The 17343-nt window shown below is 31.8% G+C and overlaps 1 protein-coding gene across 1 annotated transcript; it reads right to left on the bottom strand.

Annotated features, from left to right (window-relative positions):
- Window positions 1-1666: 1666 nt before the first annotated feature.
- LOC121213592 (uncharacterized) lies at window positions 1667-2872 on the bottom strand. Its single transcript, XM_041086386.1, has 2 exons — window positions 2133-2872; window positions 1667-1976 (listed from the first exon to the last, which is right to left on the bottom strand). Exons 1-2 carry the CDS (start codon window positions 2870-2872, stop codon window positions 1667-1669), a joined length of 1050 nt encoding a protein of 349 aa, XP_040942320.1.
- Window positions 2873-17343: the final 14471 nt, after the last annotated feature.

Raw genomic sequence — 17343 nt, 5'->3', positions numbered from 1 at the left:
CAAGCTCAACAAATGATCATCTATCTTATTGTACTAAGCTCTTGGAGCTTGCTTCAGCCCATAAAGAGCCTTATTGAGAAGAAACACCTTATCTTCCTCTCCTTTCTTCACAAAAACTTTAGGTTGCTCAACGTAAATTTCTTCATGCAAAATGCCATTTAAAAAAAATTATTTTACATCAAGCTGATACACTCTCCAATTTATTTGAGCAGCTACAACAAGTAAAGGTCTTATGATGTCCAAACAAGCAACTAGTGCGAAGGTGCCTAAATAGTCCACGCCAAAAACTTGTGCATAGCCTTTGACCACAAGTATTACTTTATGCTTTTTGATTGAGACATCAACATTAAGCTTGGTTCTCTATACCCACTTGAATCCAATCACTTTCCTATCATGGGGTTGATCAACCAACTCCTATGTTTTTGTTTTTCTCAATCATGGACAACTCCTCCTTCATTGCAACCACCCATTTTATGTTCTTCGTTGTCGTGGAAAAATTTTTAGGTTCACATATAACTATATTACATCTTGCATAAATGTCAGTGGGCAATCTAGTACCCCTTGTTGGAGTGGGCAATCTAGTACCCCTTGTTGGAGTATCATCCACCAACTCATTCAACTAATTTTCATCTTTATCTGCGGTTGAAACAAGAAATTTAAGCTTCAGATTTCCTGTGCTTTGGCCATTTTTCTCATCCCAGTTCTACTCTTCATTTTCTATGAAATAAATATCTTTGCTTATAACAATTTTCCCAAACTACGGTTGGAAAGTTTTATAAGCTTTTGCAACAGTGCTATAGCCGATAAAGACTCCTAGAAGTGCCTTTTTGTCTAACTTGTCTCTCTTGATCTGTGGAATGTAAGTAAAGCACAAACAACCAAATATTTTGAGAAAATTTAAAGATAGTTTATGACCATACTAAGCCTCATAGGGTGTTTGATCCTTGACCACTTTTGTGGGTAGTCTATTCTGTAGGAAAACCGCAGTATGAGTTGCTTCTGCCTAGAATATTTTGGGCAAATTTTTCTTATGCAACATACATCTGGTCATGTCTAAGATGTATCTTTTTCGCCTCTCACTAACTCCATTCTGTTTTGAAGTATAGGGAGCTGTTAACTGATGCTCAATGCCAGCTTCTTCACAAAATGCAATGAAATTTTCTTATGTATACTCCTTGCTATTGTCAGACCTTAATATTTGAATGTGGTTGCCACTTTGATTTTCCACAGTCTTCTTGAATTTCCAGAATACTCAAGTCACTTTTGACTTGAATTTTAAGAAGAAAATCCAACACATTCTTGTAAAACCATCAATAAAAGCAGCATAATACTGACTACCTACTAATGAAGGAGTTTTTTGAGGTCCAAAAATGTTTGTGTGAATCAACTGCAACTTACAAATGGCTCTCTATGTTTTCTTAGGAAATGACTTTCTATTTTGCTTTCCAAATTGACAAGCCTTACATGTCGGTATGTGATCATCAAGTTATGGAAGATCAATTGCCATTTTTTTGGACTTCATTTGCAGTATCCCCCGATAGTGATAGTGTTCGAGCCTTTTATGCCACAGTATTGTGAGGCTTTCTTTGATTAGAAAAGCTGATTGCTCCTCCTGCATTAAATTGAGGGAAAAACTCCTTCCTACAATCTTAACTTCGAACATCTTCTATCTTGTAGCATCCTCTATCATACGTGTCTTTTCCATGAAATTCACTTTGAATCTCTTCTCTACTAATTGACCAACACTAAGCAGGTTTTGATCAATATCAAGTACAAATAAAACATCAGTAATGAACTTGGTATCTGAACAGCTTGTAATGGCTATAGTGCCCTTTCCTTTTACTACAATATAGTCGTCGTTCCCAATTCTGACCTTCTTGGACTTGGTACTCTTTAGTTCTTTGAACAACTCTTTGTCATGTGTCATATGATTAATGCAACCACTGTTAATGAGCCAGTTTTCACTTGTTTCGTGACTAGTGAAACAAGTTGCAACAAAAAGCTGATATTCTTCTTCTTGATCTACCACTTGCACTTCATCTCATTGTAGCTGATTTTTGTACTTACAAATGACAACTTCATGTCCCATTTGGTTACACTTATTGCAGTTTACATCTAATCTTCTCTAGCACTTGAAAGAAGGGTGACCTTTCTTGCCGCAATGTTGACATGGAGGATAATCCTTTTTTACTTCTGATCTTCTATTTCCAGTTTTACTTTTGTTCCCAAATGCAGAGCTTTCTCCACTTGCAATGTGAAACTTTTTGTTATTTGACCTCATGTTCTTTCCATAATCTTGATACTTAATTGGTAAAGCACCTTCGACAGCTCTTTTTTGCCTCATTACACGCATTTGCTCTTGTGCTTGTAAAGCACTTAAGAGTTTCGCCAAAGTAATCTTTAACATATCCTTCGTGTTCTCTAAGGTGGTAATGGTAGCCTCAAACCTTTCAGGTACTGTCACAAGGATTTTCTCCACAATCCTTGAATTTTCTAGAGATGAACCTAGCAGCCTGACCTTATTGGCTATGTTAAGGAGCCTGTCAGAACACTCATTGATTGTCTCAATCTCCTCTATTTTCTGTAGCTCAAAATCATGTACAAGATTCAACACTTGCATCTTGCGAATTCTCTCGTTTCCCTCATACTTAGTCTTGAGATAATCCCATATCTCCTTTGTTGACTTTAGAGACATAATTCGCGTGAAAATAGTTGGTGAAACTGCAGCAAACAAACATGATTTTGCCTTTGATTTCATTGTCTTTTTTTGTGTTTTGATCTGTGCCACGGTGGGGTTGATAGGCAATATAGGAATCTCGCTGTCTTTTTCCACTACTTCCCAAAGATCTATAGCCTCCAGGTAAGTTTTCATTCGCACTGCCCAAATCTAATAATTATTTTCATAAAAAATAGGCGACGTAATTGAAGAGAAATTAATTTCATCTTCCATAATGCATCAAACACTAACACATGTCCCTCAAGAAAAAAGCTTTGATACAAATTGTTGGTATTTTATTAGAAAAGAAAAGTAAAATCATGAAGAAAACTAAACTAAGAATAATTTATTGAAAAGAGAAAACAATAAGTCAAGTAATTGAAATAGGAAATGTACATTTTATTGAATTGAAACTAGTGTTTATATAGTAAACAAGTAAACAACTACTAACTAAAAATAGGCTATTAACATAAACGTAATCTCTAAAAAAATCTCTAAAAAATTTGAAACAAATCAAAGAGTTATTATCATATCTAAAATTAGCTAGATAATGATAACTGAAGTAAATCTTCAACAATTTGTGATCATTTTCTTCGGATAAATACTTTTTTAGAGAAAGAAAAGGTTATTGAAATTTCTTAAGTTAAAAAATAATTATAAATGAAGAATTAAAAATAAATAATATAAAAATATGAAATATAGGTATATTAGATTTGTAAAAATATAAAATATTTTCAACTTAAAATTTGAAATCAGGAAAGTATCAAATTCATTAATCTTTAGAAATGAAAGTATATAGACTAAATTCCAAATCTGTAAAAAGTACAAAGAGTTATGACATTATAATATTTTGAAAAACCACATCGATAGGTGGAGTTTGAATAGGAAACTCAAATTCCTTTTTGAAATTCTTTATAGAATATGAAATTCTCTATTATATTTACCAAAACAAGCAAATTATTTTTTGAAAATTTGAAAACCTTGATACAAATGAAATTTATCTTTCAAATATTTTATCCAAACACACTTTTATTGTTTTAATATGCTCTACTTCGTTTTGAAATGGAATTATATTTTATCTACTAGTTCATTGTGCAAATATAAATAATAGATTTTAAGGGTCAATTAAAAGATTAAATATATTGATAAATATTTGATGCATCATCAGTGCATGAGTCTCATGTACTGCCAGCAAAACGACAACAGAATACCTCATTAGTAGTGAAAATAAAGAAAAATAGTGGAAGACTTATAAATAAATATCAATAACTTTATTCAAAAATATGTTTAAAACTCAAAATTTAAAATCCAAAACTCGATATAAATCATAGCTTTTAAACTACACTCTAAGCCCTAAACTCATTATTTTTGGAACTAGATCAAACTGGTTGGTTGAACCAAGAATCGGTAGAAGTATCAGTCCAGAATAAGGGGTTGGACTGGTTGAGCTCCAAATTGATAAGAACATTTGGGAGAATGATTGAGAGATTGTGTATAAGACATCATAGGTTTGGGCTCGGGTTCAGACTCGGCTTGGGGTGTAGAAGGCAGTTGACTTTGTTGACGTTGTTGGTCCCCTCGTCCGTGCATGTGTGGAGGGGCTACCATCAATTGGTCACCAAATAAATACAGATTCCCATTCTCTATGTAAAAACGTTGGTAATCGATCGAATGGGGCCACAAATTAATATCCATCCGAGGTCTCCACTCCATCCGGGCATTCCATAATGCAAGATATTTTTAATGCTTCAATGCCCAATTCTTTGATTCTTTTCCCCTTTTGTTAATTCCATGGACATTGTCAAAATTTTGTGGAACATCCAGAACATTTTTTTGCACCCAAACTGTTGCATAACTCGATTCCCTTTGTACCACTCAACTGTTGAGAAATTAAACACAGGTGCGTTAATGCACCACAAGTGTGAGTAGATATGAGTCGATGGAGAAATAACAATCGCAATGTTTGGGCCGGAACATAGCATCTACACGAACTACACAATTAATAACATGGTTATAATAACACGAGTCAAATAACATACATAAAGTAATTATATGACATGAATATTAGGAAAAATTACTGTGACACCCTATACCCAACTCGATTCCCAAGTCCAAGTACCAGATGTCACATCAACCCAAATAACTTATAAAAATTTTGTTCTAATTTAATTTTTTATTCTTACACAACTTGAACTTCAAATTCCTTACTACTATTAATACTCACGTCACTAGTTTTAAATGCATACAACCAGACACTTTTAATGATTAAACAATTAGTTACAATTTACAATTTGACTCCATACAGACTCAAATAATTTCCACCTTGAGGCGTGGCCTTTGTGGGTGCCCCACTATATACATGAATAGCTACCGTGCACCACTTAACTTCGGTGGAGTCTGGCTTGGCCCCTCTTGATTTCTATGTCTTTATATACCATCCATTCAAGTAGTAAATTTTATTAGTTCGGAAGAGCTTAGTGAGGTTTGCTCATACACAATTATTAAAGTCTATTTAAACTCTAAGAAAAAGAGACGTTGTGCATAGAGTTAAACTCCCTAGACTTCGGGGGGTGGAATCAGCGAGCTTTATTGGCATAGCCAATGTCTCCATTCCTTTGAGTCGAATGTTGACGGGGTGAAACCTTGGTCTAGTCATGACCACGTTTTGTGTCGGTATATACTCATAAGGGTCTCACCCCTATCTATCTTTATTCCAGACCTTTATTATACCCCTTTCATGGTATTCCACATCATTGATACTCGTATTCACTAACTCTTATTGATATCAAGAGTTGGATTATTCCCAAGTATTTACTATAATTTTGGATCCTTACCCACATAAGAACTTTTACTAATGCCTTCAATTACTTAGTGGACTAGTGCCCAAGATGTAATACAATAATGCTAATTCTCTTAATGCCATGACTTAAAGTACTCCAATGGATATGTAGTCCTCGGTGTACCATTTTCCTACTCAGGCATCCCTTGACTGTTTCCACTCTTGGTAAACCTACGAGGTTTTCTCCATGTTACATAGCCTTGATGGGCTCCCACTTCTCACTATGTTTTAGAGGATTTTATTCACCATTTAGCCTCGAGCTAACATGTCCTCCCATGAAGACTCTTGTTGGTCTACCCATTCCTCCTATTTACCTCTTTGTCATAGACCAAAATAAGATTTTATTCTATTGCAACCTATTTCGCTTCTGCTTAACACATATGGGGTCGGCGACTTCTCTAGCAGACCCTTGTTGGTAGACATCCCATTTACCATCTTGTCTAAGGAGTCACTTCCTCCTTTTATGCATAACTGAGTTATGAAATTTCCATGCTTCATTCCTTATTACCTTAATCCCCTAGTTGTTATGTTATACCCATCTTCAAATGCCCAAGTGCATTCTATCTAATGCCTGGCCGCTCAAGTCACACTCGACTTCTTTTTTATACCTTGGCAGGTCTCCTAGTTTACTAATAGGTAAACTTTACATGTTGCCATAGCCAAGCTAAAGTCTTACACATGTAACCCCATGTTTAATGTGCTGGCGAACTACCCCGTGTTTACTGTCTCGATAGACTACCCTAAGTTGCCATAGTTGAGCTATGGTCATACACCTTAAACCTTGTTGAGGTGTCGCCCCAAAGGACCTTACCTCTGTTACGGTGTCGTTCCATAGAGTGGACAAATCGTCGCCACGATGTCGTTCTTGTGAGCTAGTTGATAACATTTCATCTCACTTCTAACCTTGATGCTCGAACACTGTAGTGTCCCCTTTACAAGGCCTAGAGCTTCGTACATCACAATTTGCAACTTACAACACCAGATTGCGAAATCTAATAGAAATTTTATTTCCCTATCCATCCATCCATTCTTCCATAAGCCATAACCTACTCCATCTATCCCGTCAAAGTAAATACCTTTGTACTCTGTATACAAGGTACTTATACATTTCATGCAAAAAAAGTACTTAATACATAATGCAAAGTACGCCACATTTTTAACACCACATAATATTCGTTTAACATTCAATGATCATACATACAAATACTCAAACACTTGTACAATATTATGCATTTGTAACATGCTCAGTCACAACATAAACCATTTAACCACTCAATCTTATCAACCATCCAAGATAGAGTGCAAAAACTAACCTTGCTTCCAAATCCTTGATGCCATAGCTTGTCAATGCTAGAACCTTCGTCAACCTGGAAGCTAAACATGACAACCATTTATCGGTTAGTTTGAAGTCATTTAAATCTTAGAACCTATAATTCACTTAACAGGAACTTATTAGGAGCATTTACTTTCTCCTTCCTTAAATCTTTGAGTATAGAAGGATAAGAAAGCATACTAGTTAATCAATTTCTCTACTTCCAGACTCCAATTCTCACGAATATGGCTCTATGCAGAGCTCTCTTAAGTTCTCTTCTTCTCTGGAGCAATCGAAAGAGACAAAGAAAGTAAAAGAAAGAAATTTACGAACTGAATTAAAGAGGATTTTTCTTCTTTGCCAGAATGTCCTCTTTCACCTATATATATCTTCTATATACGGTCTCCCAAACCCTCTTAGCCAATTGTTGACAATCATCATATCTCCCACTATGCAGCCAACCAGTTCCATCCTAACCAAATTAGAACTAGAACCCAACTATTTACTCGACGGTTCATAGTTTTCCCAAAATTCCTAGTAGAGTCTGCCAACTTACCATATGCTCAATTAGGTCCTAAATTTCCTTAATAATTAAGACCTTAAAGATATCTCGGTGTGAAAATTACCCCCTCGCCGACGCACGCCTCAATAATCTGTTGGTAAATCGCGATAGCTGTACAAGTATACCATCTAAAAAAACTAAACTTGTTAGAAATTTTTTTCATAAAAAACAAAATTCTTGATGTAAAATTTAAATTTTATTACCTATTTACAAGTAGGAAGACATGTGTTTGGTGACTAACTGATGCCAAAAATGGGATCCTGTATAACACCCAAGACTACAACAATATCAGGCACCTGCCTATGTCTTGTGTTTCGTGGTTTGTCGCCCCAAAAAGCTCACGATATAATGTTGCTAATACTACTGAGCCCTAACTGTATGAACGGACAACTTCCAAATCAGATAAAAAGGGCAAGTACATAAAGTGGACCTTATTATTATTAGTGTCCGACATAAGTACCCTTTTATCAGATGCAATATATAGGCTCGAGTAGTGCACATCTTTTCCCACTTAGTGCCACTACTCGATAAATGTTCAAAATTTCTCTTTAACCAAGAAAATTTCAAACTCATAAATCTATCTTCACCATCACCGGGTGAGCATCCAAGTAAGTAATAGCATAACACCGCCAGTTCAAACACTTGTACACGTGACCACACTATTGCCGATTGGGAGCCCGAGTTGTAGTGTGACAAATTCTAAGGTGATGGTGCACTCCCAAAATGACAAATGAAATGTGTTGGTCTCTAGGTGCCACCGCTCAAACAAAGCGGATATCAAAATGAACATGCAAATCAATGCCACCGATCCAAATCTGAGTACCTCCAAGTATGACATAATCCGTTCATCTGACAAATAGCCCGAACCATTGACATAGGCCTTCAACACGCGGTACTCATCCTAACCATATTAAATTACTGCATTAGTTAAAATCTCTCAATTAAATAAAAAATGGCGTGCAACTTTATAAGGGAACCGTGAATAACAAATAACAATTTTTTTGCCGACGCATTAATCATATTTGCTTTTTGGTTGCTTTCTCTAATCAAAGAACTCATTTGGATATCTACCGTTTCAATTTTTTTAATTATCGACTAAACAATATACAAATAATGAAAATACATTTCGTATCATTTTCTAATTTTTAGAAACCATCTAATATTTAACTCTAATGCAAGTAATTTTTTACCATTGGTTACCATGAAGTTCCATTCCTTTTAAAAAATATTTTCACTCATTAACAACAAACATAAATTTAAATTACACAGATTTTTAACTTAATCACTCAAATGACCAGTTGATTTTAGAATAATAATATTAACCTACGCTACCAAAGAAAATAAGTAAATAAATATATAAATATGATATATCACAATAATATATACAAAAGCATGCATGTATATATATAGTTAAAAAAATCCTCTTTCACCACAAACTATTATCAATGAACTTAAACTTTTCTTTATTCCTAAACATGTCTTTCTTCTATTCCAAAAATTACTTTTTTACCCTAATAAAAAATAATTAAAAATGTAAAATGGGTCACCTTACAAATTAATTATTGAAATTGATCATTTTCTATAATATTTTTCGGCATCGTCTGACAAAAATATAATATAAAAGCAAAGCAAATATAGATATATATAAAAAAAACTTTCAAAATTATTATTAAAAAATATATAAAAACACATACCTGCTTACTAATGGTTCCTTCCAACACAAGCTCTTCTCCCAAAAATACTAAACTATTTTTTTTCGCAAAAAAATATTATTATAAAAATAAAAATATTATTTTATTATACATGCAAAAAATTAAACATATATCTCTAATACATTCAAATAACATCACATAATAAATTTTCAAAAAAAAATATTAAAAATGTAAAAATTTAATGTTGAAAATCTTAAAAAATAATAATCACAAAAAAAAAACCTGGAAAATCTCAAAAAAAATTTGGCCATACCATTTCAACATTTAATAATTTTTTTATATTAATTAAATAAAAAAAACAAACAAATAATAATTACAAAAAAAAATTAGAAAACATATCAGCTACTAGGGTGTTTCCTTTCATTCCAACACAAACACTCCTTCCTAACCTAAATTGCCAATCTCTTTTTTTTTTTTCAAACACACAAACAAGCAGGGACCAAGTTATATATACAGGTTAAAGGGGAAATTGGGGAAATTGGGGTAAAATTCGGGGCTGAGGAAGCAAAAAGAAGGGGGGAGCCTGTGACTATCCGGTTATGTCCGTCGCAGGGGGTTAGATCGGTGCTGCCTAACAGTTAGGCAATATTGGTCTAATTGCCTGTGGCAGACGTGATCGGATAGTCATGGGGTCCCTCCCCCTTTTATTGCTTCCTCAAGCCTTATTCTCTCCCCTTTTTTTGCTTCTCAGTTACGAGTTAGTATTTCTTTTTTACAATAGTGGTGCCGCTTGACTTTCATCCTCCACCCCTTCAAATTATTTTTTGAACCTGTACACAACCTATATTGTACCCGGTTGTACTTCATACCAATGCCGTCGTATAGGGTGGCACTACCAATAAAATATGATTTTTTTTTGAACTCTATTATGACCTAATGATGGCTTGATGATGGTGGAAAAAAATGGGTGGTGCTGCCACCTTGTGAGGCACCACCTATGGTTAATATTCAAAACATACTATTTTGGTAAGAGATACCATTTAAGTTAATAAATTTTTTTTTTGTATTATTGAGGTAAAAAAGCCACATTTCAAACATTGGAGTTCTGGATGTGTAGTGTATCAATTTAAACATCTAGAAATCTTTAGTTATCTATTTATGAGGGATTAATAGTATTGTTTCAGGTCGGGTCAGGCTGAGGCTTGATTTCAAAAAATTTAAAGCCTAGGCCCATGCTCAAGCCAACTTGGTCTGCTAAAAAAATATGTTTTACTATTTAAAAATTAATAAAATATCAATTGATATTTTATATATTTTTATAATTAAAGTTAAATAATAAATAAATTGTTTAAAATAAATTTAGAGGAGATCAAATCGACTCGAAATGCAAAAATCTATATCTATACATGACCGAAATTGGGCCTTAATGTGAGAATTTTTCAACTCATGTCGTGAAGCTTGACAAGGACTTTTTTTTTTTTATCATTTTGCCCAACATTGCCCTTAGGAGTTCGGTTTGTAGTCACAATTGATCACCGCACCTTCCCTACAGATCAAGACGCTTAACAAAAACTTGAATAGTTAAAAGTTAGTTCGATATCACTTGTCAAAAGGTTATTAACATATTTCTTAAGACAAGATTTTCAAACAGTAAAAATAAATATATCCCTTAAAATATATTGAAAAGCTAAACAAATATAATGTACATAATATTTCTTTCAATATTTTTCACTAATAATGCATAAAAATGAACTTGTTTACTTAAATATAACGTTTTTGGCACATAAGAAAAAAAAAAGGGTCCAAAGTAGTGGTCATCTGAAGGATGTCGGGTTAAGCAGTACAGTTGTTGCCAATCTCGTTATTTCCTTGGGCATGGAGTGCCATTGTTTGGAGAAAGAGATCAATATATGATTGAATAGCAGGTTCATATCCTCCATTGCCATGGGAATATCCAAAGGATTTGGTTACGCTTGAGAGTGATGTTTCTCCATTGGTTTTTTGGGTCCTTGTAAGTACAAGATGTAACGTTGGGTTGGTAGAATTTTAATACGACTTGCCTAAGAAGAGTAATCCCAACGTAAGTGATGGATAGGATAGGGCTTCCAGGCTTTCGCTGTTTCCGAATTGTTTCTACAGTATGGTAATTATTCCAAAACCAATCAATCCCTCAAGCCATGGTCTCTTAAGTTCTGCTGTCAGTGGGCATGTGCATTTTATTTTGCTCTTTAGTCTGGCATGACATTACTAGGTTCCTCTTGCTTTTCCGCATTATATGTTGTGAAGATTTGTGCAAAAAGCGCATCCTATTTCATTGGAATAGAGCTCTCGCAGGGCAAGGTTTGGAGCTTGGTTCCTTATGAAATCATTTTTTATGTTTCTAGATGTTGATGAATTTGTAGTAGAAACTCGTCCTAGCTTCCTTCCAGTTAATAATGTCCTTGTTGAGAAAACTGTGAATTCTTCTTTGAAACTACAGCCACAAAAATGGAGAACGAGCGGTGACAGAGGATCTACTCCTCATTCTTTCCTACAAGATCGATCATGACTTTATGATCCCAAGGGCATATGAGTTTATCAGTGGTAGGGTCTGATCGTTCATTTGAAATCTACTCCAAGGTATGAGTGCTAGGCTTGTGGTTGATGCCACATTGATTTCCTCCCAAATTTGAATTCGATACGCTAGAATTGGAGCTTTTTGAGTTCCTTATGAATGTGGCCCAAATTAAAGAATGAGAGGCTTGGTTCTGTGGTCAGAGGACCCATTATGTCCCAAATGTATTGGGACAAGACGGTTGGTTTACCATCTACTCCCAGTGTTTTTCACGGTCCAAATTGTCAAATAACTTGTATCTCCTTTGTTAGTATACCGACTTATTTAAAAGGTTAGGCATAAACTCTTTTCGTTTTCGTTTTCTTGAAAAATGAAAAATATTTTAAAAAAAAAGTTTGGTTAGCTCTTTGAAAAAAAAAAAGTGAAAGTTAGAAAGCAATAAAAAAAGTTTTTTCTATAGTTTCTCTAAAAATGCTTTATAAAACTTATGAAGATGAAAATAATGATTTTGAACTTTAAATGAATTGATCATGGTTCAAACCCTTATAAACAAAAAGTACTTAAACAAATTTTCAAATAATAAACCTGGTACTCAAGATTGGATCCATATAAATGTATTTTTTTATTTCTAATATTTCTATTATAGAAAAATAATTACTAAATATGTTTTCATATTTTAATTATTAAAAACAAATTTTTATTTCTATTTATCAAATGTGTTTTTCAATTTAAAAATCATAAAATAAAAAGAAAACATAGAAATAGAAAATATTCTCATAAACCAAAGCTTTAATTTGTTCATTAATGAGTGAGAATAAACCAAATCTAATAATGTATGATTCTATGACTCTCCGTTTGGTCCAGTTAACAAAAGATCGTATGGTAATGCTTAACAAAGAATACTTGAATGGTTTCTTCCTTTTCAATTTAGACCCTTCTAAGTTTTGCATCCTTGTAATTCTGTTAAGAAACTATTTTTTGACAATGACTGAATGCTAAAACTTAGTGTTTGTGGTTCTTGGTGTGTGGGAATAAAATAAGTATATGAGAAATTAACCAAAAGCTTCAAGGCGTATAATCATGCTACTTTCTTTAAGATTCTGTTTGTCCTACTATATTTTGGTGCACAAAAGAGTTAGTAGAAAATGAACCTCGAGGACACAATAAAGTCCAATGATTACATTTTGTATTGATGAAAATAGTTCATTGAGCACTTAGCAGTGTATAACAAGACTCGATTTTATAAAGAATTTATGTAGTAATTCTTTAATGAACAATCTAAGAATAGTATAAGATGGAGGAAGAACAAAATAACTTTTTTTTTCTAATTTTTTTGTGTGCCATGCAAATGAAATTCTACTTTTATTTATAGGATTCTTCATGTTTTTTCATAGATACATAACTATCCAATATATATTGTTTTGGATAGAATCATCTCTTAAATAGACATAACTATTCGATAAATATTACTTGAACTTTTATAATTCTTTGCTAATTATCTAAGAGACATAATTTTCGATATTTAAGATACTTAACCCATCATTATGAATAGTGACAACTCTTCATTAGTAACTAAATATTATAACCAACTATTGGAACACTATTTATTTTCAAACTATTCCAACAATCTCCTCCTTTTCTAAATATTCTAGATTTTGATAACTTTGAGCATTAATTGCATAAATGAATGTGTCTTATGATTGAACATTCACTTAGTGAACATATGTTAAAGCTAATCAAAATTGCATGGTAGACCATGCTTTTAACCAACTATTTCATTTTATTAACCAAACACATCTCACATAATGATTTTAACACAAGTCAGTGCATAGTATCTAAGGACACTATCATGACCATGTATTTGTAACCTCTTTCATGCATCTATTAGAGCCAAACTTTTGAGCTCTTAGAAGTAACCACAATTCAACCTCACATAGGTAGATCCCTTCAAGAGTGTTCTCATAATTATAACACTCTAACATATTTATGTTATGGGTCAACCAAAAGTATATTACTCATTATTCTCCTTACATTCTAACATATTTATGTTATGGATCAACCAAAAAGTATATTACTCATCATTCTCCTTACCATTACAAGTACCTAGCACTTTTTTTTATTATCTTGGGATGATATATTATAATATTATCTATAGTACTAGTAGTTGCAAACTAATTATGTACTTTTATCTCATTAACTCAAGACTAGACATTATACCAAGTGTTGAGTCAAGTTTTCATTATGAGTAACTCAAATATTATGGGCTGGTATGTAACACCCCTTATTCAAGCTTATACCTAAACCTGAAAAAGGAATGCTATATTTCAGGATAAATTCTTTAATCAAGAACCATAATTATTATTGAAGTTATTCTCATATTTTAGACCTTTTAAAAATCATTTAAGGTTTTATAGACTATTTCTAGGCTTTCTCTAAAGTTTGATTATATTTGGGGTTCGTATAAGACTCTTTCAAAAAAAATGAACTAGGCAGAGAAAAGAAGGATCAATGTCACGACATCATGGGGCTAATGATGTGACATTAGGTTCTCTGATTGTTCATGTCGCAACATCTTGTGGCCAATGTCGCAAATTTGAGTCATCTTTTGCTAAATAAGTTAAAACTTCTTTATTTTCCTGTTAAGATCAATACACATAATCCCACACATATACCAATCAATTTAAATCTATATAATACTTCAATTTATAAACTAATACTTCATCAATTCGTCATATAATAGTTACTCACTTAATGTCTCAATAATTTCATTTATACTTCTCTTATGTATTAGCTATTTCATCACTTATAACAACTTTTTAGCTTTACAACTCTTATATTAGTTTCCTCTTCCTCCTCTTAATTCCACATCCTATATGTGCAAGTATATATATGAGAATATTTGGCTTTTAGTATAGCGTGCCTATATGTAATATTAATTATTTTTCACTAATTACACATATACTCTTAACAAGGTTGTCTAATTGAGTAGCAATCACTAAATTATTTTTATATTGGGTTACAAAAATTGAAATTAAGATCTACTTTTTTTTTGAAACCAGACTCAATGAAAATTTTTACCATAAAAATTTCAGAATTTAGTTCAAATTAGATTAATACCATTTTTTCTTCAAATCTTCCCCAGTTCTGCTGCTAGTCAATTCTGGCCCTTCTCCATTAAATATTATTTATCTTTTTGTACAAGATTTGTATAACATTTTTTTTATTTAATTTGAAATTATACTCATTAATATTTTTATACATATAAATTTCATCTCCTAACTATTTTTGTACAATTTTTAATTATTTTTTAAATTCAGAACAGGGGATCCTGAAATTCATTTACCATTGTCTTACTAAAATGCATATATTTCATTCAATACAATCCCAATGCTTACAATATTCCTTCCATACAAAAAAATATTCATTGAAATTTAATTTCATACTTTGATCATCATTTAAATCATCTTATACAATTTTTGGTGAATTTTTAAAGTTGAGTTACTGTTGTTATCCAAAACTATTTTAGTGAAAATTCTACTTATTATCATTCATAGAACTCATAATAACATATAACACTTATTTTACTTATCAATTATTAAATTGTTATAAAAGATCACTTGATTATGTTTATCACTACACTTTAGATTATTATTCAATTTATTTCTTAAAGCTCACGGATCATTAACATATAGTTTTATCATAACTTCCCATAACACAAATTATATCACTATTTATGAAATACAATTTATAAAATATTTTTCATCACTATTGCTTAATTAAATTCACATATAAAATACTCACTTTATTACATGATTTAACTTAATACCTTGAAATATCAATGAAATTAAAATGAGCACTTAACTCTTTTTTAATAAGAACTTTTCATCGCTTCCCTTTTTATTCCTTTCTCACTTCCATCATTTCCATTCCTTTCTTTTCAACTTTCATCACTTCTAATTCTTGATTTCTTGCTTCTACATCATCTTCCCTCTTAGTTACCTTTGGAAATTTTCAAGAATTTAAGGTGGAATAATGATATTTTATGACAAAGGACCAAATTGTAAGAAAATGAGAATTTCTCTCCTTTTATAATAGTGGTGACGTTGGAGTATGGAGAGTATGAAGAAATTTCTTCATACTTTCATACAAGCATCTCCTTTAATTTAATTAATTAAAATATTAAAATATTTTATAATAAAATAATAATGAGATAATAATATATCCCACTATTTATATTTCAACACCTAATATTCATAAATCATTATCATGATAATTCATGATAATTATCTTGATTGAAAAGCAACCATTTTGCCCTTGTAATCTCTTAACATTCACTTCTGCGCCATTACTGACTTTTGATAAATTTGTAATGTAATCCTTCTTATTTTTTCACTTTATCAATATGGTCCTTATTTATCAATTTATTTTACCCTTTAGTCTTTTCCTCCTTTTCTGTATTTGCACTTTTGGTCCTTCAACTTTCCATATATATTTATTGACCTCTTGAATTTTGAATATTTCCTCCTCTTGACTTTTGGTCCTTCAACTTTCACATTTTTACAATTTAATCTCTGTCTTAAATTAATATATTATCTCTTACTTTTTTTATTCAACTTCCTTTGGTATCCCATGACCTTTACTTACAACTTATTTTACTAAGAATCTATCAAATACTATTTACGACTAAGGAGGTCTTCAAGATGTTACATTGTAACTCATCTCTAAATTTCAAAATTCCAATATAGCTATATTAATAATCTATATCACATGGTGAATATTCATACTTATTTGCATCTTGTAAGTTCAAGAGTCCAATAACCTCAACATTTTCAATTATCCAATCTTTCACAAAAGAAAGCTATCAAGGGTATCCTTTGTACAAATATACATTTAAAGTGATCACTTTATTTATTTTTATCATGATGGTTTAATATTTTTCTATTTTATTTATTTTTTAATAGCCAATAAATTAATTTCACAATTACCAAATATAGAAACCATAAACCATATTTCTTTTTCACCACATAAGTTATTGTGAAAAGGCCTTAAAATCCCTCGATGAAATAAGATAACATATTTGCTATTTTTCATAGATTCTTTTCATAATCAATGTAACATAACCGTTTCTCAACAAACCATATACATACAAGGGTGTTTTCATATATTTTCAAAACATATTCATATTAGAGGACTACAAATTGGCCAATTTATTTACTATAATATCATACATTTATACACTTTATCTATAATACCTTAAAAAAAGTTTCTGATACGATATATATATAGTACAATTCCAAGATCGTGTTCAGTGAATTTTTGAGGAAATATGGAAATGAGCCAGATAAAGAGACTTATTAATGAATTAAATTGATATTAGAGATAGAAATCAATGCAAAAAAATTGTGAATGTGAGAGTGTGAAAGGACCAAATTTAAAATTTTGAAAAGTTGTAGGACTAATTCAATTTGACCAAAAAGAAAAAAATATGAATTATGAATGATTACTTCGCATGATAATGACTTGGAATATGCATTCTATGATGAAAATCATTTTTGGACTAAATTAAAAAAAGATTAGAAAGTATAAGGACTAATTTATAATTTCTTTTTTATCGTGAAAAGGGTGTAGTGAATTTTTACCACTGTGGACTTATATTAGAGATTAAATGTGATTTATGAAGTTTGAGTTTGATAAGTGAAATTTGTTGT

Source organism: Gossypium hirsutum, chromosome D01 (assembly GCF_007990345.1).
Source record: "Gossypium hirsutum isolate 1008001.06 chromosome D01, Gossypium_hirsutum_v2.1, whole genome shotgun sequence".
In the NCBI taxonomy this organism is placed as follows: Eukaryota; Viridiplantae; Streptophyta; class Magnoliopsida; order Malvales; family Malvaceae; genus Gossypium; species Gossypium hirsutum.
This window is presented reverse-complemented; position numbering and strand designations above follow the sequence as displayed.